The following is a 22,498-nucleotide window of genomic DNA, read 5'->3' on the forward strand; positions in this document are numbered from 1 at the left end:
TTTTGCCCAGCATAATGAATATAGAAATGTGTTTAGAAGAATTGCATATGTATAACTATATCATGTTTCTTGCTGTCTTGGGGAAGAAAAGGTAAAGGAGGGAGGGAGAAAAAATGCTGAAACAGGTATTTACATGTATTTGGGAGGGGAATAAAAAATTTAAGGGTTGGACTGAATGATGTCTACTGTCACTAGTGACTTTAAATTTGTGATATTATCTATGAAGATACTTTTAAATGTATGGTAAAAAAATATAAAACTTGTTTTGTAAAACATATAGCCAGAAGATAACTTAATGTCAGAACAAATTTAAATAGGTGGCATTTGCATACATGTACTTGTGCCTATATATAAGTCAACTGAGCAAATGAAATCACCTTCATTTAAATGAGTGATAATATGTTATATTCTAAATATTCTAACTGGGTGGAAATAATTCTCTATTAAACCTATCAATCATAGTCTGTAGAATCTATTTTAAAAAACTATTTCTTTACTTGGTGACATTTATGGGTCATATGATGAAATTAAGTAAACTGGCTTGTTTCCTGTGGATTATGCCTTGTGGCTATTAAATGCTGAGTTAATTCAGGCCCAAGAGATTCAAAAGTTCAGTGTTGAAGAGTGAGTCATCATACTTCAAGGACATGATTTATCAGTGATAGTGGAAATTAGAATAAAGATTCCCCAGACTCTATACATGTACTCATATACTTAATTTGATGTACTTAAGTACATACATATGTATGTACCTCTATCTCCCTCTCTGACTTTATACACACACACACACACACACACACACACACACACACACATACACACTTATAATCCCCTCTACTGATCCTCAAAGTACCCAAATTATTCCTTTTTTTCTCTACAGAAAATTGTTTTTAATGTGATATAGAAACCCAACAATTTGGAAAATTGAGTCTGGCCTGTGACATTGAGACTGGGTGATCCTGGGCAAACTCTTAAACTCTCAATCCTGGACAATTCTCTAGATATAAATTGCTGAGCAGTTATTGTTTTCTTTTTTCATTTGAAATTAGAGAGGAAGTTTCTTCACTGGAAATATTTGACCAATTAAATCAGAACCAGGTCAAAATAAATAAATAAATAAAATAAGCATGAACCTTAAAGGCATGAACTATAAGAAAAAGATGGGATAAACAATGAATATATACATATATTTCTACTGATAAAAATATCTATTCTGTTATTGAGGAGCCTTAGAAACATTGATTTCTTGGACATGTACATAACAATTAAGCTAAGGAGTATAGGACAACTTTGGTGTTAGGAAATTTTGGAAAGGAAGACAGTTTGTATATTCTGGCATTAGAGGGCTCAAACAAATTATAATGAATGAATAATAGAAAATTATGATGCAATAAAATGGTAAAAATATGTGTATATATCTAACTCTTATTTATATATACAGATATAAGCCATATGCACTAAGAAAACTCCCTGCCTCAGGCAAGGATCAAGAGTCTTGATTAGTAGATTAAGTAGCCTAATTTGTCTTGTTAGTTTTCTTATGTAGCACTTATTAGAAAACTTTTTCTATTACTTCTTTTTACTTGGTGTTTTTGTCCATTGGGTTCAATGACAAAATTACATATTAGGGTGCCATTTTTCTTGAGTATCAATCTGGGTTGCCCAATGGTTAGTGGACATCACTACCTGGATGTATCATAGATCACTTATAAGTTTAATAAGTCCAATAATTTTCTCCAAAAAAATCTATTCTTTCTATGAAAATCTCTATGTGGAGGAAATCATCTCTGTTCTGTTAACTAAGATTAATTAATCTAGTTTTCATTACTTATTCAATTTTCACTTCCCACATCCAATCAATTGCACATTCATTGATTTCACCTAAATGCAATTGTTCACAAATATCCTATTCTTTTTTAAACTTATATCAAAATCACTTAAATTTGGTGCCTCATCAAAATAAAAATTTAAAAAAAATTGAGGTAGCACCTCACCTATACAATTAGCTAACATGACACAAAAGAAATATGATAAATATCAAACAATGTAGAAATTTGAGGTTCTCATGCATTATTGGTAGAGATGTGAACTGCTTCAACTATTCTAAAAAACAATTTGAAACTACACCTAAAGGACTATAAAACTACATATACCTTCTGCCCGAGTAATACAACTTCTAAATCTGTATCCAAAGAAATCAGAGTAAATGGAAAAGTACTTATCTTCACAAAATTCTTAGAACAGACCTTTTTTTTTATGATGACAAAGAATTGGAAACTGAGGGGGATGCTCAATCAATTGGGGAATGATTGAACGAGATGTGTCCTACATATGTAATAGAATGCTATTGTGCTACAAAAAGTGAAGAGCAGATCACTTTCAGAAAAACCCAGGAAGATTTGGATGAACTAACACAAAGTGAACTGAGAAGAACCACACTATTATAAGAGCAATTGTGTAAAACATCTTCTCAGATCAATTGTTCAAGACAATTCCAAAAGACCCATGATGGAAAATGCTATCTGATGAACTCTGAGTGCAGATTGAAATATATTTTGTTTACATTATTTTCCTTGGTCTTTCTAGCTTTCTCTCCTTCCCTCCTTTCTTCTTGCCTTCCTTTCTCTCTCCCTTCCTCTCTCCCCCCTCCCTCCCTTCCTCTCTCCCTTCTTCTCTTTCCCTCCTTCCCTTTCTCCCTCTCTCTTCCTTCCTCTCTCCCTCCTTTCCTCTATCCCTCTCTTTCTTTCTCCTTCCCTTTCTCCCTCCTTCCTCCCCCCTTTCCCCCTCTCCTTCCTTTCTCCCTCCTTCCCTTTCTCTTTCTCTTTCTCAGTCTCTCTCTCTCTCTCTCTCTCTCTCTCTCTCTCTTTCTCCCCTCTGTCTCTGTCTCTCTCTGTGTCTTTATCTCTCTTTCTCTCTCAGTCTGTCTCTCTCTCTGTCTCTTTGTCTTTCTCTCTCTTTCTCTCTCTCTCTCTCTCTCTCTCTCTCTCTCTCTCTCTCTCTGTGTGTGTCTGTTTGCCTGTGTGTGTGTGTGTGTGTGTGTCTCCATATCTGTCTCTTTGTACTTTTGTGTGTGTTTGGTGTGTCTTTGTCTCTCTGTTTCTGTATCTACCTATCTATCTCCCTTGCCTCTGCCTCTCTAGCTCTATCTCTTTATTTAAGAATTGATTTGGTTATATCTCTATCCCCGCCCCAAATAATTGTTGGCATTATTATCAATGAAATTACATTTTATTTTTATTACTTGCTCATTTGTGATTAAATTATGTAGATGCCAGCTAATTTTAAAATCTTGTCAAAAGCCCTCTGTTAAATACAGTTCTTATTGCCTTATATTTAATAGAGGATCTATTTAATATTATTACTTTTCTCCATTTGTTGACTACTTCAGCTTTTTGAAGTTCTGTTCAAGCATGATAAATCTTGTTCACCTTTATTTCATCTCTATGTGAGTCTGTATGGTCCAAATATGTTTCTTATAAACAACTCTCATTGAATTTTACATATTTTAATACCTTTTGTTTTCTTCTTACATTTTATAAGAGAGTTTAGCTCATTTGCATTCATAGATATAATCATTAATTATGTGTCTCTCTTTATCCTATTATCTTTTTCTCTTTTCTCTCTTTGCTCCCAGCTATCAGTTTAGAAAGAAAAAGAAGATGCTGGCAAGAGGGTTTTTTCAGCACCAATTCTCTATCTTTGATATTATCGATTACTCCTGACATTGCCTCTCTTCTCTTTTCCCTTTACCCAATCCAAAAGACCAGGTTTTTGAATTACTTTTCTTTTACTTTCTCTTTTCCATTCCCTTCTCTGAGTTAATGTTTTATTTCCCTTATGATTAATGTCTCACTGAATTAACTCTTCCATTTTAACCCATAATTTTCTCCTCATCCTTTTACCTATTGAGATGAATATATTGCTACATTAAAATCTTGTTTATTTTCATATCTGTATTTTGTCCCTCATTAATCTATTCAGATAAAAGTGAAATCCAAGTGGTACCAACTCCTGCTTCCCCTTAATCTTTTTAACATTCCTTCCAATTGCTTATTTTAATTACCATTTTGTGTTTCTCTTTTCATGGGTATTTATATTTCAAAGTTACTGATAATTTCTGGTCTTTTCATCAAGAATGCATGGATATCTTCTATTTCATAAAAAAATCAATTTTCCTTAGTATTCAAAATTTAGTTTCTTTTAGTAAGTTATTCTTTGTTGTAAGTCAACATCTTTTTGTCTTTTGGAATATCATGGTTTATGTTATCCAATCCTATGTGACAATAGTTATTAAATTATAGGTTATCTTGGCCTGTTTGTCAGTTTTTGAACACTTTCTTTCTGGAGGCTTGTAATATCATTTCTTTGACTTGGAATCACTAGGTTTTGTATATGGTATTCCTGAGAGTTTTCAAAGTTTCCTCCCTCCCCCCCCCACTCCCCCGTGTAGGAGTCATTTTGGCCCCTGTTGAGTTTTTTTTTTCCACTGATGCTTGACTCCACATAATTACATTTGAAGTTTTCTTGGAAAAGATACTAGAGTTCATTTTACAAATGAGGAAAGTGGACAAATGATTAGATTTGAACTTGGGTCCACCTGACTCCAGGGATGGCACTTTAACCACTGTGTCACCTAACTGTTCATCCAGACTCTAGTACAATGCATTACAAAGAGTATACACACGGATACTAGTTAAGAAAACAATTACTTTTTGGATCTACAAGCTAATCAGTGCTATTGAAAAATAAAAGAATAAAGACAAAGTTTGTGAATATCAGGTATTCTGTGAAGGAATTTAAGTAATTTAATGATAATTCCAAGTAGACAGTAAAGTTTATTTATTATTAAAGGTCAATATCTTTCCAGCAATATAAAGAGTTTGAAATACTATTAAAATATTTACCAATTTGGGACTTAAATCTTTGTTTATCCAGAGTTTTCTATTTCTCTCAGACCACCTCCTGTTCGTGAGTTTATTTTTACTTCAGAGAATTTGTTTTTCTTCTTATTAAAGCATAGTAAAAGATTTGCAAACATTTTCTCAGCTAGTATATGGAGAAATAAAAGTTGGTGGGGGAAGAGAGGCAAACACATATGTATGATGTGTATACATTTTTAAGTGGGGGGAAATAAAACAGATAGCCACAATATATAATATTTGATTTGGAGATGAAAAGTAAACAAAAAAGAACAAAAACCTAAAAAAAAAAAAAAAGCTTAATTCCCATGCCTCTAAGAAAGAAGGCTTATTATTGGATTCAAGAAATAGTGTTTAAAGCCTTATTATCATAATGTAATGAATAACTTTCTAGTCCACCATAATTGCTGATTTACAAGTTTTTCTTTTATATCCCTAATTCATTAGCTTTATATCATTCACTTGAAAAGAATTTCTTGAAAGAACTAGCTTGGAGAAGAAACTATGCAAATACATATATACATATATACATATGTATGTGTGTATATGTGTATATGTGTGTATATATATATATACATATATACATATATATATATTAAATAAAGATGTTGCATCTATTCCATAATATTAAAAAAATCATTATTGGAATCCTTCAAGTCAGTTTGGACCTGAAATCTAGGAATTTTGTGTTCCTTATTTCTAAGTAAATATCAACCCCCCACCTTCAACTCAAATAATATCCTATTAGTTAAAAGCTAATTTTGAAGTGAGGAAGAAAAAAAAAATTGGAACTCAAAATTTTACAAAAGTGAATATTTACATGTACTTGGAAAAAATAAAATATTACTAAGTAGGAGAAAATTGAATTAGTTTTGTCTTTATATTGGCCATGCTTGGTACAGAATAGGTTCTTGATATATGCTTTTTCAATTGGTCAATGAATAAATCAAATTTGTTTTTGTACTTTTGCTTTAGGTAATAGGTTGTACCATATGGTATTCTTTATAATCTTAACATGACTGGTGGTTATCTTAAAAGACTTGACACAAATAAATCACTTTAAAAATTAATCAAATGCTAATAATGGAAAACATTTCATATCCTATGTTTATTTGTTGACAAAGTGAGATGAAAAAAGAACTAATTTGGGGCAAGATAAAGTAAAAACTTATCTCATGAAAACTCAGAACCCCTAAGGATAGAATCCAAGATTTCTGTCAAGGGAAAGTGGGTATGATGGTTGGAATATATTCAAGATGTTATATCAAGATGGTTGGGGAGGATATCTTTTTCATCTGAAAAGCTAACAATATAGTGAATATATTCTCCATGAGTTTAAGTTATTCATACTCAATTCTGAATGAATTGCTCTACACCAATCAGAATTATCTGCTTAACCTTAAACATTTCCTGACAAATTCACATCATGCTATATTTCCTTAGGAAATATATGTTATTGTCCCAAAATCTTAGAGAATTTAATAATTATGCATTTATATTCTGATTATTTCAATCCTCTTTTGTGGGAGATAGGACTGGAAGCAATGACCTGTGATCTCATGGATGGAGAGGATACAGAGAAGAAGTCCACTTTATCAATGCATTTGGAACTGTTTTGAAATTTCTCATCTTAGTTACCTGGGTCAGTGAGAGTTTGTGACACAACTGGGATTACTCAGCCAATATGTATTGTAAGACACAAAACTTGGACTTCTTGACTTCAAAGACATTTTGATGTGCACTACACCCCAATGACCCCAGTATTGAAATATACAATTTATTTCAGAGTCATAGTTAGTTTAGTTCAGAGGTAATAGTAGTCTTTCATGACTAAAACTAAGAAATCTATCCAGGACTATAACATTTAGAGTAGACTTTTTTCTTCATGTTTTTAAACCACTTTTTTTCTTTCTTTTAGGTAAGGGTGAACATGGGAAACCTTATCCTCTCACTGAAGAAGACCGTGATGATTCAGCTTACAGAGAAAATGGCTTCAATATTTTTGTGAGCAACAACATTGCCTTGGAGAGATCACTGCCAGATATTCGCCATGCTAAGTATGTAATAACACATCTGATATGCAATATTGGTTATCTTTACAAATATATCTTATTCTAGAAGCTCTGGTCCTCAACTTTATTTTAACTATCTATTAGTGTGTTTGGGGAAGCAGGGAAGATATAGATCTTTAAATGTTGAGGATTAAATTTTTTAAAAAGACATAACTTCAATTTCAGGTTATTTAAAATTTGATTTACTGGAATGTTTCTTTTTTTGAATTGCACTTTTTAAAATTGTTAATAGCTTTATACTTTCAAAAATCATGCAAAAATAGTTTTCAACATTCATCCTGGCAAAACCTTGTGTTTCAAATTTTTCTTTCTCCCTTCCCTTTATCCTCCTCCCCTAGACAGCAAGTAATCCAGTATAGGTTAAACATGTGCAATTCTTCTAAACATATTCTGAAATGTTTCTTATAGGAGATAACTATTCCCTCTGGTTTTAAAAATAGTAAATCCCTCAATTGAGTCACTTGACCTTTTGAATATTATGTGATATTTGAAGGATCACCTTTCATAGAATCCCTGGGATGAGATCTGGAAAGCATTTCAGAGGTCATCTCATTTATCTCTCCCAATTTTTAAAAAAGAAAAAACAGATGTATGGCTTGAATTCTTTTTTGCACTACCATCTCTTAAAAGAATTGAATCCTCTTAAGTCTCATTTCAACTGATACCTCGCCTAAGTAGCCTTGCTATATCCATCCAGTACTTAAACCACTTGTTTTTTTTTTGTTTTTTGTTTTTTGTTTTTTGTTTTTTACTTGAAAGCTTTGTAGCTTTATTTATTTTTTTAATTTTTTATTTAATAATTACATTAAATTGACACTCGTTTCTGTTCCGATTTTTTTTCCCCTCCCTCCCTCCACCCCCTCCCCTAGATGGCAAGCAGTCCTTTATATGTTGGATATGTTGCAGTATATCCTAGATACAATATATGTTTGCAGAACCGAACAGTTCTCTTGTTGCGTAGGGAGAATTGGATTCAGAAGGTATAAATAATCCGGGAAGAAAAACAAAAATGCAGATAGTTTACAGTCGTTTCCCAGTGTTCTTTCTTTGGGTGTAGCTGCTTTTGTCCGTCATTTATCAATTGAAACTCAGGTCTCTTTGTCAAAGAAATCCACTTCCATCAAAATATGTCCTCATACAATATCGTTGTCGAAGTGTATAATGATCTCCTGGTTCTGCTCATTTCACTTAGCATCAGCTCATGTAAGTCTCGCCAGTCCTCTCTGTATTCATCCTGCTGGTCATTTCTTACAGAACAATAATATTCCATAACATTCATATACCACAATTTACCCAGCCATTCTCCAATTGATGGGCATCCATTCATTTTCCAGTTTCTAGCCACTACAAACAGGGCTGCTACAAACATTTTGGCACATACAGGTCCCTTTCCCTTCTTTAGTATTTCTTTGGGATATAAGCCCAATAGAAACACTGCTGGATCAAAGGGTATGCACAATTTGATAATTTTTTGGGCATAATTCCAGATTGCTCTCCAGAATGGTTGGATTCGTTCACAACTCCACCAACAATGCATTAGTGTCCCAGTTTTCCCGCATCCCCTCCAACATTCATCATTATTTTTTCCTGTCATCTTAGCCAATCTGACAGGTGTGTAGTGGTATCTCAGAGTTGTCTTAATTTGCATTTCTCTGATCAATAATGATTTGGAACACTCTTTCATATGAGTGGTAATAGTTTCAATCTCATCCTCTGAAAATTGTCTGTTCATATCCTTTGACCATTTATCAATTGGAGAATGGCTTGATTTCTTATAAATTTGAGTCAGTTCTCTATATATTTTGGAAATGAGGCCTTTATCAGAACCTTTAACTGTGAAAATGTTTTCCCAGTTTGTTGCTTCCCTTCTAATCTTGTTTGCATTAGTTTTATTTGTACAAAGGCTTTTTAATTTGATGTAATCGAAATTTTCTATTCTGTGATCAGTAATGGTCTCTAGTTCATCTTTGGTCACAAATTTCTTTCTCCTCCACAAGTCTGAGAGATAAACTATTCTATGTTCCTCTAATTTATTTATAATCTCGTTCTTTATGCCTAGGTCATAGACCCATTTTGATCTTATCTTGGTATATGGTGTTAAGTGTGGGTCCATGCCTAATTTCTGCCATACTAATTTCCAATTATCCCAGCAGTTTTTATCAAATAATGAATTCTTTTCCCAGAAGTTAGGGGCTTTGGGTTTGTCAAACACTAGATTGCTATAATTGACTATTCTGTCTTGTGAGCCTAGCCTTTTCCACTGATCCACTAATCTATTTCTTAGCCAATACCAAATGGTTTTGGTGACTGCTGCTTTATAATATAATTTTAGATCAGGTACAGCTAGGCCACCTTCATTTGATTTTTTTTTCATTAATTCCCTTGAGATTCTCGACTTTTTATTGTTCCATATGAATTTTGTTGTTATTTTTTCTAGATCAATAAAATATTTTCTTGGAAGTCTGATTGGTATAGCACTAAATAAATAGATTAGTTTAGGGAGTATTGTCATCTTTATTATGTTCGCTCGGCCGATCCAAGAGCACTTAATATTTTTCCAATTATTTAAGTCTGACTTTATTTGTGTGGAGACTTTTTTATAATTTTGCTCATATAATTCCTGACTTTCCTTTGGTAGATAGATTCCCAAATATTTTATGGTATCAACAGTTATTCTGAATGGAATTTCTCTTTGTATCTCTTGCTGTTGGGTTTTGTTGGTGATGTATAAAAATGCTGAGGATTTATGGGGATTTATTTTGTAGCCAGCTACTTTGCTAAAATTATGAATTATTTCCAATAGCTTTTTGGTAGAATCTCTGGGGTTCTCTAGGTATACCATCATATCATCTGCAAAGAGTGATAGTTTGGTTTCCTCATTGCCTACTCTAATTCCTTTTATATCTTTCTCGACTCTTATTGCCGAGGCTAGTGTTTCTAATACGATATTAAATAATAATGGTGATAGTGGGCAACCTTGCTTCACTCCAGATCTTACTGGGAAAGGTTCCAGTTTTTCCCCATTGCATATGATGCTTACTGATGGTTTTAAATATATGCTCCTGACTATTTTAAGGAAAAGTCCATTTATTCCTATGCTCTCAAGTGTTTTTATTAGGAATGGATGTTGGATTTTATCAAATGCTTTTTCTGCATCTATTGAGATGATCATGTGGTTTTTGTTTGTTTGGTTATTGATATAGTCAATTATGCTAATAGTTTTCCTAATATTGAACCAGCCCTGCATTCCTGGTATAAATCCTACTTGGTCATAGTGTATTATCCTGGTGACAATTTTCTGTAATCTTTTTGCTAATATTTTATTTAAGATTTTAGCATCAATATTCATTAGGGAGATTGGTCTATAATTTTCTTTCTCTGTTTTCAGCCTACCTGGTTTAGGTATCAGTACCATATCTGTGTCATAAAAGGAGTTTGGTAGGACTCCTTCAATCCCTATTTTTTCAAATAGTTTATATAACATTGGAGTTAATTGTTCTTTAAATGTTTGGTAGAATTCACATGTAAATCCATCTGGTCCTGGGGATTTTTTCTTAGGGAGTTGATTGATAGTTTGTTCTATTTCTTTTTCTGAGATGGGACTGTTTAGGATATTTACTTCTTCCTCTGTTAGTTTGGGCAAGCTGTATTTTTGGAGGTATTTTTCTATTTCATTTAAGTTGTCGAATTTATTGGCATAAAGTTGGGCAAAGTAACTCCTAATTATTGCTCTAATTTCCTCTTCGTTAGTGGTGAGTTCTCCCTTTTCATTTTTAAGACTAACAATTTGATTTTCCTCTTTCCTTTTTTTAATCAGATTTACTAAGGGTTTGTCTATTTTGTTGGTTTTTTCATAGAACCAACTCTTAGTTTTATTAATCAATTCAATAGTTTTTTTACTTTCAATTTTATTGATCTCACCTTTTGCTTTTAGAATTTCAAGTTTAGTGTTTGACTGGGGGTTTTTAATTTGTTCCTTTTCTAGCATTTTTAATTGCAAACCCAATTCATTGACCTTCTCTTTCTCTATTTTATACAAATAGGCCTCTAGAGATATGAAATTTCCCCTTATTACCGCTTTGGCTGCATCCCATACATTTTGGTATGATGTCTCATTATTATCGTTTTCTTGGGTGAAGTTATTAATTATGTCTATGATTTGCTGTTTCACCCAATCATTCTTTAGTATGAGATTATTTAGTTTCCAATTATTTTTTGGTCTACTTCCCCCTGCTTTTTTGTTGAATGTAATTTTCATTGCATCGTGGTCTGAAAAGGATGCATTTACTATTTCTGCCTTACTACATTTGAGTTTGAGGTTTTTATGTCCTAATATATGGTCAATTTTTGTATAGGTTCCATGAACTGCTGAAAAGAAAGTGTATTCCTTTCTGTCTCCATTACATTTTCTCCAGAGATCTATCATATCTAATTTTTCTAGTATTCTATTTACCTCTTTGACTTCTTTCTTATTTATTTTGTGGTTTGATTTATCTAATTCTGAGAGTGCAAGGTTAAGATCTCCCACTATTATAGTTTTACTGTCTATTTCTTCTTGCAGCTCTCTTAGTTTCTCCTTTAAGAATTTAGATGCTACCCCACTTGGTGCATATATGTTTAATATAGATAGTGCTTCATTATCCATGCTACCCTTTAGCAAGATATAGTGTCCTTCCTTATCTCTTTTAATTAGGTCAATTTTTGCTTTAGCTTGATCTGAGATCAGGATGGCTACCCCTGCTTTTTTGACTTCACCTGAAGCATAGTAGATTTTGCTCCAACCTTTTACCTTTAACCTGCATGTATCTCCCCGCTTCAGGTGTGTTTCCTGTAAACAACATATTGTAGGATTCTGGCTTTTAATCCATTCTGCTAACCGCTTCCTCTTTATGGGGGAGTTTACCCCGTTCACGTTTATGGTTAGAATGACCAATTCTGTATTACTTGCCATCTTGTTAACCCCGGTTTATGCTTTCCTCCCTTCTTTCCCCTTTCCCCCCCTTCCAAGTATTAAGCTTGTGAGCACCCCTTGCTTCTCACAGCCCTCCCTTTTTAGTATCCCTCCCCCCGCCTTAGAGTTCCTCCCCCTATCTTACCCCTTTCCCTCCCAGTTCCCGTATTCCCTTCCGCTTAGCTTATTCCTTCCCTTTCCACTTTTCCCTTCTCACTTTTCAATGAGATGGGAGAAGTTTCACCATAGATTGAATATGTCTTAAGATTTTTCACTTAAAGCCAATTCTGAAGGCAGTAAGATACCCACTATATTCATCCCCCTCCATTCTTTCTCTCAGATATAATAGGTTTCCTATGCCTCTTCATGAGATGTACTACCCCCACTTTACCCTTTTTCTGGTACAATGTCCTTTCCACATCAATTTCTAGAACAAGGTATACATGTATTCTTTATACATCTATATAGTCAAAATATAGTTCCCAAGATTAATCTTTACCTTTTTAGATTTCTCTTGAGTTCTATATTTGTAGATCAAACTTTTTGTTAAGTTCTGGTTTTTTCATCAGAAATAGATGAAATTCGCTTACTTCGTTGAATGTCCATCTTCTTCCCTGGAAAAAGATGCTCATTCTCGCTGGGTAAGTTATTTTTGGTTGCATACCAAGTTCCTTAGCCTTTCGGAATATCATATTCCAGGCCCTTCGATCTTTTAATGTGGATGCTGCCAGATCCTGGGTGATCCTTATTGTGGCTCCTTGATACTTGAATTGGGTTTTTCTAGCCGCTTGCAATATTTTTTCTTTCATCTGAGGGTTCTGGCATTTGGCCACTATATTCCTTGGTGTTTTGATTTTAGGATCCCTTTCAGTGGGTGATCGATGAATCCTTTCAATGTTTATTTTTTCCTCTGTTCCTATGACTTCTGGGCAGTTCTCTTTGATAATTTCCTGGAAGACAGTGTCCAGGCTCTTTTTTTCATCATGTTTTTCTGGGAGTCCAATGATTCTCAGATTGTCTCTCCTGGATCTGTTTTCCAGGTCTGTTGTCTTCCCCAGAAGGTATTTCACATTTTTCTCCATTGTTTGATTTTTTTGGATTTGCTTGACTGATTCTTCTTGTCTCCTCGAGTCATTCAATTCCACTTGTTCAATTCTGATTTTCAGTGAAGTATTCTCTTCACTCACTTTTTTAAAGTCTTTTTCTAATTGTCCAATTGAGTTCTTTTGTTCTGTGGAATTTTTTTCCATTTCGCCAATTTTGTTTTTTAGAGAGCTGTTTTCTGTTTCCAGTTCACTAATCCTATTTTTCAAGGATTTTACTTCTTTATCCACTCTCTCTTTAATTTTCTCCAGGCTCTTTTGCCAAGCCTCCCTCTCCTTTTCCCAAGCTTCCCTCTCCTTTTGCCAAGCCTCACTCTGCTTTCCCCATTTTTCTTCTAGCTCCCTTGTGAGAGCCTTTTTAATCACTTCTATGAGGTTCATCTATGCTGAGGAACAGACTATCTCCTCCTTTGGGGATTCACCTGGGGACTGCCTGTTTTTAGTCTCCTCAGGATTTAGAGTCTGCTCTCTATCTGTATAGAAGCTGTCAAGGGTTAAAGTCCTCTTCAGCTTCTTGCTCATTCTGTCTATTAATCAGAGACAAACTACCAAAGAAAAACAGAAAAAACTGGAGTCTTTCTTTGGGGGGGGGGCTGGGTGTGTTATCGAGCTTCCTCTACAGACTGCAGGGGGCAGCAGTGAGGCACTAGCAGGACTGTGCTGCGCCTGCGCTCTGAGATCCCAAAGCGTGCTGAGTCACTGAGGGGGGGGAAGGGGGGGGGCGGCCAGGTCCTGAGAGACTCCAGCTGTTTGGGGTTGTATTCTTCAGCCCCGGTGTTTTTAGCTTCTCTGCTGGGCTGCTGACTTGCTGCTGGAGTAAAGTATACAAACCTGTAGCGAAGCTCTCCCCGCAGAGATGGCTACGATCACTCTCCACCCCCTCTCCAGTCTGCTCCTGTGCCCTCACTGCCGCTGCCCGCCGCCTGCGCCCGATCTAAAACCGCCCCAGCCCTCCAGTAAAGACAGACCTTTCTTGGCGGATCTCAAGGATGGCTTCTCTTGGTAACTATTTGTGGGTTTTTTTCAGTCAAGCATTGATTCAGAGGCTTGTAATGAAATGGATAGTGAGAGAAAGCGTGGAGCTTATGCAGCTGTGAGCCTCCTCTCCGCCATCTTAACCGGAAGTCCCTTAAACCACTTGTTAAGGGTCATCATACAAATATAGTGTAGAAAGAGCATTGTCTCAAGACAGTACTCAAAACCCAGAAGAGTTGAGTTTAAAACGTGTCTCTAATGTTGTCTTTTTGACTGTTAGTGAGTTATTTATCCTCCAATTAATCTGTATCTTCTCATTTGGAAAATTAGGCCATTTGATGACAAGACCTTTAAAATGATTTCCAGCTCAATCTGTAGTCCTATAAATTCCATCAGAAAGCTTTGAATGGCATTTTTGAAATTTTTATATTCCTGGCATTATTTTTTAAATATCTATTATTTGGATCAAATATAGCCTAAAACCAAAATAAAACAAAACAAAAACTCCACAATTCCTTTACCCTCTCAAATGAAGACAATATCTCTTCATTCTTCACTATCAATTCAGTCTTAGTATATCTTCTTAGTATATTTTCTAATCAAGAAGTCAGAAACAAAAAAACCTTTAAATTTAAAAGCATAAAATTGAAAAGCATTTCAAAAACCATATCCAACCTGTACATAAACAAAAACCCTTGGCAAGTGATTATCCAACATCAACTTTAGAACTTTGTATGTTCTTACCCGCAATCTAGTTTATTTCCATTTTAGTAGCTCTAATTATTTTTAAAGTTTTTTTTTCTCCTTCAGTATCTCAGTGGATCAAAGATTTTATCAGTGTAGGTACCTTTACCTGGACTTCATATCACAACTAATCTATGTCTTTCCCTTATCCAAAAAAAGTTCTTGTTTATTTGCTTCCATAAATCTTCCCTAGAAAGACCACCCATTGTAGTAAAGCTCTTCTTCTAAGTCTCTTAATATTTCTTGGATACAACATCTGCTTTCTGTTTAGTGGGTACTTCTCATTAAATAAGCCCCAGAAATTTCAATCAGGTATCTCTTGAATAACTTGTGTGAGATATATATATATATATATATATATATATATATATATATATATATATATATATGTGTGTGTGTGTCATCATAAATACTGCTACAATATTTGTATATATATACAAAATGCAAAAGTTACTTGCAGTTAAATTAAAAGCTATTTCATAAACTCCTAAGAAAGCTAAGTAGGGATTTATTAATTTTGATATTTTTATGTCTCCTAAGGCAACATGAAACCTCATTTCATGAAGCATATACTTATCTCACATTTCCATGTTCATTATAAACATTGGTTTAAGAAATATTAGCATTAAAGTAATCATTGCACTAGGTGGCACAGTGGATAAATAACTGCTTAGAGTCAGTAAAGCTTGAATTCAAATATTACATCAGATACTTATTAAATGTATGATCCTGAACATATCACTTCAAACTTATCTTCCTCAGTTTCCTCAACTGTAAAATTGAGATAATAATAGCACTTACCACATAATATTTTAAAAAAATAAAATTATTACTGTGAAAGAGAGTGTTGTATTGGTTAGCTCAGTTGGTTGAACACTTTGCCTAGAGTGAGTAAGTCAGTGGACTAAACCAAATCTAAACTGCACTTGAGGAAATACTTGAGGAAATTCCACTGCGAGATGATTAAAGGATTGGTATTAAAGGTATGTGAAGGAAAGGTAGCTATCAAAGGTATGGGAAAATACTGTTCCTTATTACCAACAAAAGACAAGAGAGATAATATCAGTAGCTTATAAGCCTCTATACAAATCTGTAAGAAAAATATATACAGTCAGGTAATACTTGATAAAAATATAAAAATGGTACATCATCATACATGATTTTTATGGCAAATTAAATCTTTATAGTCACACAGTTTTCTTAAAGATTTAAAGTTGACTTTAAAAAAAAAGAACTTATTCTCTTCCCACAAATTGTCTTCTATGCATATGAAAAAAAAAATACAATATTTCTTAAAAGATATTTGCCTGAAAGATAACTTTTGGATAACTCTTTGATCATTAATTCAAGGCATAAAAATAGACTTGCCTAAAGTAATATTTTCTATGACTATAGCTATCTTGTATAGAGCAGGAAGAATTCCCATTAGATTGTTAGGACCTTAAGGTATGTCTCAGTGAGTATGATATTATGCTAATGACATCAAGCTTCTGAACACTGAAGTGCCTCTTAAACAAAATTCATAATCAGTAAGAGACGTCAGCATTGATATCTACAAAAGAAAAACCAAGTATTCAATAGGAATCATGAATGTCTATTGTCTAGATTATGATATGCAAATGGAAAGATAAATGATAAACTAGGTATACCTGAGCCGCAAACAGAATTTGGACAATGATCTGGGCCCAAAAATGAAGAGAAGGCAATGGATTGGATTGCACTTGAGAAATGGTGCAGTCATTTTAATGACTCCAGTATTCTTTTCAAGACATAAATAAGTGTATTGCTTACCCTATTTTTTTTGTTAATATGGTATGGCTCTTAATCATAGAATACTACAAGCTCCTAAGTATTAAAATTAACTATCAGAAAATGAAGATAAAGTGAAGAAGAATCAACATCTTACAAATGAGAAATTGTGTAAGAGAACTGGCATCCAGGATGTAATCTGAGACATATGACAGAAGGAAAAAATCATCTGATATAATACTATGATGTTTTTAGCATTCATAGCATGTCAAGATACTCAAGGTAGATGAACTGTGGATAAGTGGTGAGAAAAGTTGTTTTCTTTGACAATTTATTTAAAGATGATGTCTAGGCTTGAATACAGATCTCAGGAAGCCCAGTATTTTTAAAATTATTTCTTTTGCATCTATTTTCCTGGTCAGTTGTTTTTCCAATGAGGTATTTCACATTGTTTTCATTTTCTTCATTCTTTTAGCTTTGTTTGATTGTTTCTTGATTTTTCATTAAGTCCCTAGCTTCCATTTGCTCCATTCTAACTTTTAAGGAATCAGTTTCCTCAGTGAGCTTTTGTCCTCCTTTCCCATTTGGCCGATTTTGCTTTTTTAATACATTCTTCTCCTCATTAGCTTTTTGTATTTCATTTTGCATCACCTTCATTTCTTTTCTCAATTTTTCTCCTACTTCTCCTACTTGATTTTAAAAATCCTTTTAGAGCTCTCCTATGGGCTAAAACTAATTCTTATTTTTCTTGGAGTTTTTGGGTATAGGAGTTTGACTTTGTTATCTTCTTCTCATTTTGATTTTCCTTATTATCATAGTAAATTTCTATGATCAGAAATTTTTTCTGTTGTTTCATCATTTTCCTAGCCTATTAATTGACTTTTGACTCTGTGTTAACAGGTAGGCTGAAAACAGAGAAAGAAAATTATAGACCAATCTCCCTAATGAATATTGATGCTAAAATCTTAAATAAAATATTAGCAAAAATATTACAGAAAATCATCCCCAGGATAATACACTATGACCAAGTAGGATTAATACCAGGAATGCAGGGCTGGTTCAATATTAGGAAAACTATTAACATAATTGACTATATCAATAACCAAACAAACAAAAACCATATGATCATCTCAATAGATGCAGAAAAAGCATTTGATAAAATCCAATAGCCATTCCTAATAAAAACACTTGAGAGCATAGGAATAAAAGGACTTTTCCTTAAAATAGTCAGGAGCATATATTTAAAACCTTCAGTAAGCATCATATGCAATGGGGAAAAACTGGAACCTTTCCCAGTAAGATCTGGAGTGAAGCAAGGTTGCCCACTATCACCATTATTATTCAATATTGTATTAGAAACACTAGCCTCTGCAATAAGAGTCAAGAAAGAGATTAAAGGAATTAGAGTAGGCAATGAGGAAACCAAACTATCACTCTTTGCAAATGATATGATGGTATACCTAGAGAACCCCAGAGATTCTACTAAAAGCTATTAGAAATAATTCATAATTTTAGCAAAGTAGCAGGATACAAAATTAATTCCCATAAATCCTCAGCATTTTTATACACCACCAACAAAATCCAAGAGCAAGAGACATAAAGAGAAATTCCATTCAAACTAACTGTTGATAGCATAAAATATTTGGGAATCTATCTACCAAAGGAAAGTCAGGAATTATTTGAGCAAAATTACAAAAAAGTTTCCACACAAATAAAGTCAGACTTAAATAATTGGAAAAATATTAAGTGCTCTTGGATAGGCCGAGCAAATATAATAAAGATGACAGTACTCCCTAAACTAATCTATTTATTTAGTGCTATACCAATCAGACTTCCAAGAAAATATTTTAATGATCTAGAAAAAATAACAACAAAATTCATATGGAACAATAAAAAGTCGAGAATCTCAAGGGAATTAATGAAAAAAAAAATCAAATGAAGGTGGCCTAGCTGTACCTGATCTAAAATTATATTATAAAGCAGCAGTCACCAAAACCATTTGGTATTGGCTAAGAAATAGATTAGTTGATCAGTGGAAAAGGTTAGGTTCACAAGACAGAATAGTCAACTATAGCAATCTAGTGTTTGACAAACCCAAAGCCCCTAACTTTTGGGAAAAGAATTCATTATTTGATAAAAACTGCTGGGATAACTGGAAATTAGTATGGCAGAAATTAGGCATGGACCCACACTTAACACCATATACCAAGATAAGATCAAAATGGATCCATGATCTAGGCATAAAGAACGAGATTATAAATAAATTAGAGGAACATAGGATAGTTTATCTCTCAGACTTGTGGAAGAGAAAGAAATTTGTGACCAAAGATGAACTAGAGACCATTACTGATCACAAAATAGAAAATTTTGATTATATCAAATTAAAAAGCCTTTGTACAAACAGAACGAATGCAAACAAGATTAGTAGGGAAGCAACAAACTGGGAAAACATCTTTACAATTAAATGTTCTGATAAAGGCCTCATTTCCAAAATATATAGAGAACTGACTCAAATTTATAAAAAATCAAGCCATTCTCCAATTGATAAATGGTCAAAGGATATGAACAGACAATTTTCAGATGATGAAATTGAAACTATTACCACTCATATGAAAGAGTGTTCCAAATCACTATTGATCAGAGAAATGCAAATTAAGACAACTCTGAGATATCACTACACACCTGTCAGATTGGCTAAGATGACAGGAAAAAATAATGATGAATGTTGGAGGGGATGCGGGAAAACGGGGACACTAATGCATTGTTGGTGGAGTTGTGAATGAATCCAACCATTCTGGAGAGCAATCTGGAATTATGCCCAAAAAGTTATCAAACTGTGCATACCCTTTGATCCAGCAGTGTTTCTATTGGGCTTATACCCCAAAGAGATACTAAAAAAAGGAAAGGGACTTGTATGTGCCAAAATGTTTGTAGCAGCCCTGTTTGTAGTGGCTAGAAGCTGGAAAATGAATGGATGCCCATCAATTGGAGAATGGCTGGGTAAATTGTGGTATATGAATGTTATGGAATATTATTGCTCTGTAAGGAATGACCAGCAGGATGAATACAGAGAGGACTGGCGAGACTTACATGAACTGATGCTAAGTGAGATGAGCAGAACCAGGAGATCATTATACACTTCGACAACGATATTGTATGAGGATGTATTCTGATGGAAGTGGATTTCTATGACAAAGAGACCTAACTGAGTTTCAATGGATAAATGATGGACAGAAACAGCTACACCCAAAGAAGGAACACTGGGAAACGAATGTGAACTATTTGCATTTTTGATTTTCTTCCCGAGTTATTTTTACCTTCTGAATCCAATTCTCCCCGTGCAACAGGAGAACTGTTTGGTTCTGCGAATATGTATTATATCTAGGATATACTGCAACATATTTAACATATATAGGACTGCTTGCCATCTTGGGGGGGGGGTGGAGGGAGGGAGGGGAAAAAATGAAACATAAGCGAGTGCAAGGGATAATGTTGTAAAAAATTACCCTGGCATGGATTCTGTCAATACAAAGTTATTATTAAATAAAACAAAATTAAAAAAAATAATAAAGTAAGGCTCTATTTCCAGGGTCGATGATGCACAATCCCAAGGTTTGATTCTGCTGTTTTTAGAGATTCTTCTAGGGACCTGAAGTATAAGCCAGAAGCTATCCAAATCTAAAAATGAGCAAAGCAACAGAGCAACAAAGCAAAGCTGGCTTCAGTGCCAGGAAAGAGTTTCCTGAAATCTTCCTCTGGAGCCTCTGACCAGCAATTCATCCTCTCTACTCATGGGTTGAGATCTCTGGAAGCTACTTCTCTTGTCACTGTTGCTGCTGCTGCAACTACCACTGTTGATTCAATGGCTCCCAAGGCCTGATCCTGGCTTGCTGGGGCTCTCCTCATACCCTACAGTGACAGACTTTTCCTGCCAACCTAGCAAGTAGTTCTTGGCATCTGTGGGCTAGGAGTTCTAGAGATCATAACTCTTGCTACTAATCCAGAAGTCCCAAGGCTTGACTCCTAATTTTCTGGGGTCCAGGCTGCCCTGAAATTGCACTCCAGGCCCACCTTAATATAACAGATCCCTTATGATAATTATCTAAGGTGGAAAATTGTTCCACTACATAATTTTGTGGGTTATTATGCTCTAAGAATTTTTTAGAGTCATTATTTAAAGTTATTTGGGAGAAATAACTTTGTGTGTGTGTGTGTGTGTGTGTGTGTGTGTGTGTGTGTGTGTGTGTGTGTGTAAATATAAGATTTATAGTTTGGGATAAAGTTCAGGTGAGCCCCTGTCTTAATTGTGCCATTTTGGCTCCACCTCTAAAATCCATATTCTTGATATATTTGGCACTTGACTATTAACGCACTTTTCTTAGAATTATCCTTTTTTCTGTCTGATTATCTTTATATGTCTCTATTGAAATCTCTTCATTATCCTTCAACTCCATAAATATAGCTATCTTTTAAGGTCCTTTCCTTGACTTTTTGTCTTCTTTTTATATCAATCTTAAGAACACAGATTTATAGCTAAAATGGATCTCATTCAAAGAAAGTGAGCCCCAGAGAAGTAAAATTTTTTCCCCAAATATCACATATGTAAAAGATAGCAAAATTGGGATATGAATTCGGATCTTATGATTCCAAGATCTAAATTCATTTAAATAAACTATGATGCTTTCATATCATCTTCAATTTTCATGATTTTCAACATCTATTTAGTAGATTTGGTGTTGCAATTGTTGTTTTATTCTTGTCTGACTCTTTGGGCCCCCATGGGGTGCTGCACTATTTCCTTCTCCAGCTATTTTACATATGAGGAGACTAAGGTGAAAGAGGTTGTGATTTTCCCAGGGTCACACAGTAAGTGTTTAAGGCTGTATTTGAATCCTGGGCTTCCAGACTCCAGGTCCAGTGATTTATCCACCTCACTACCTAGCTTCATAGAGATATAACTAACTTCCCACTCGGTATTTCCATTGCCATGTCTTCCACAGAAACATGTTCAAATTACTTGTGACATATGTCCCATTTGATTTCACACCACCTCCTGAAAATTAGCTTGCAAAAATGAACTCAAAATTTTATCCTACTTTGTATGTATGGATAACTCTATAAATGCTCTAGTAATCCTAGCTTGAAAGGTAAATCTTTTCTTCTTCCTCACCGCAATATCCATTCAGTTGCCAAGTACTTACATGATACATGTCAAATATCTTCCCTGTTTTCTCATATGACTATAACAACTTTAAATGAAATAGATTTTTTCTTTCCCAGACTATCATAATAGCTTTCAAACTCTTATTTGCCTCCATTATCTCCTGTCTGTAATTTATCTTTCATACCCCTGACTGATTAATCTTCTAATGCTTAGCTATCATCAGTTACTCTTGTAATCAAAGATTTTCAGAATTCTAGTTGTCTAATGAATGAAGTGTAAATTCCTAATCCTGGAAATTGAGTATCTCAACAAACTGACTCACCTGAATTTCCATCCTTATTTCATATTACTCTCCTTTACATAGTCCATATTATGGTCAAATTGTACTACTCAGGGTCCTCATTTATTTTTTCAGCTTCTCTCATTATTTTGCCTTTTTTAAAGTTCATTGTTTCCCCACCTGTAAAATAAATGTGTATATTTTATTCTCTACTTCTTATAATTCTTCCCATACTTTAAGTCCCAAATCAGGTCAGCTTAACAAATGATTTTATATAAAAAACTGTATCTTAATAATCACACGGTTGTAATAAAAAAAATTTTCAGTGTTGATTTTTAAAGTCATTAAGGTCATTAAAGAAATTCCACAGACAAATTGCTTCAACAAAAAAACAAAGCAAAACAAACATGTAAGATATCTTGAAAGATTTCCATGATGCCAATGTATCCACATTTTATTCTTACAATTTTATATAGAACTTTGAATCTCTCCCAAGGACTTGCAATCTTCTTGTGAGTGAAAAATCACTTCCTTCCTTCTT

General features: G+C 34.1%; 1 protein-coding gene across 2 annotated transcripts in view; it reads left to right on the forward strand.

The window, feature by feature from the left end:
* The window catches only part of GALNTL6 (polypeptide N-acetylgalactosaminyltransferase like 6), a 1,500,784-nt gene that overhangs the window by 623,843 nt on the left and 854,443 nt on the right, over positions 1 to 22,498 (forward strand). For both annotated transcript variants that reach the window (XM_051964041.1, XM_051964042.1), the window contains exon 3: positions 6,838 to 6,976. In XM_051964041.1, the coding sequence (XP_051820001.1) occupies positions 6,838 to 6,976 (139 nt within the window). The remainder of the gene's footprint in view (positions 1 to 6,837; positions 6,977 to 22,498) is intronic.

The sequence above is a fragment of the Antechinus flavipes genome, chromosome 6, assembly GCF_016432865.1.
Source record: "Antechinus flavipes isolate AdamAnt ecotype Samford, QLD, Australia chromosome 6, AdamAnt_v2, whole genome shotgun sequence".
NCBI classification, from domain to species: domain Eukaryota; kingdom Metazoa; phylum Chordata; class Mammalia; order Dasyuromorphia; family Dasyuridae; genus Antechinus; species Antechinus flavipes.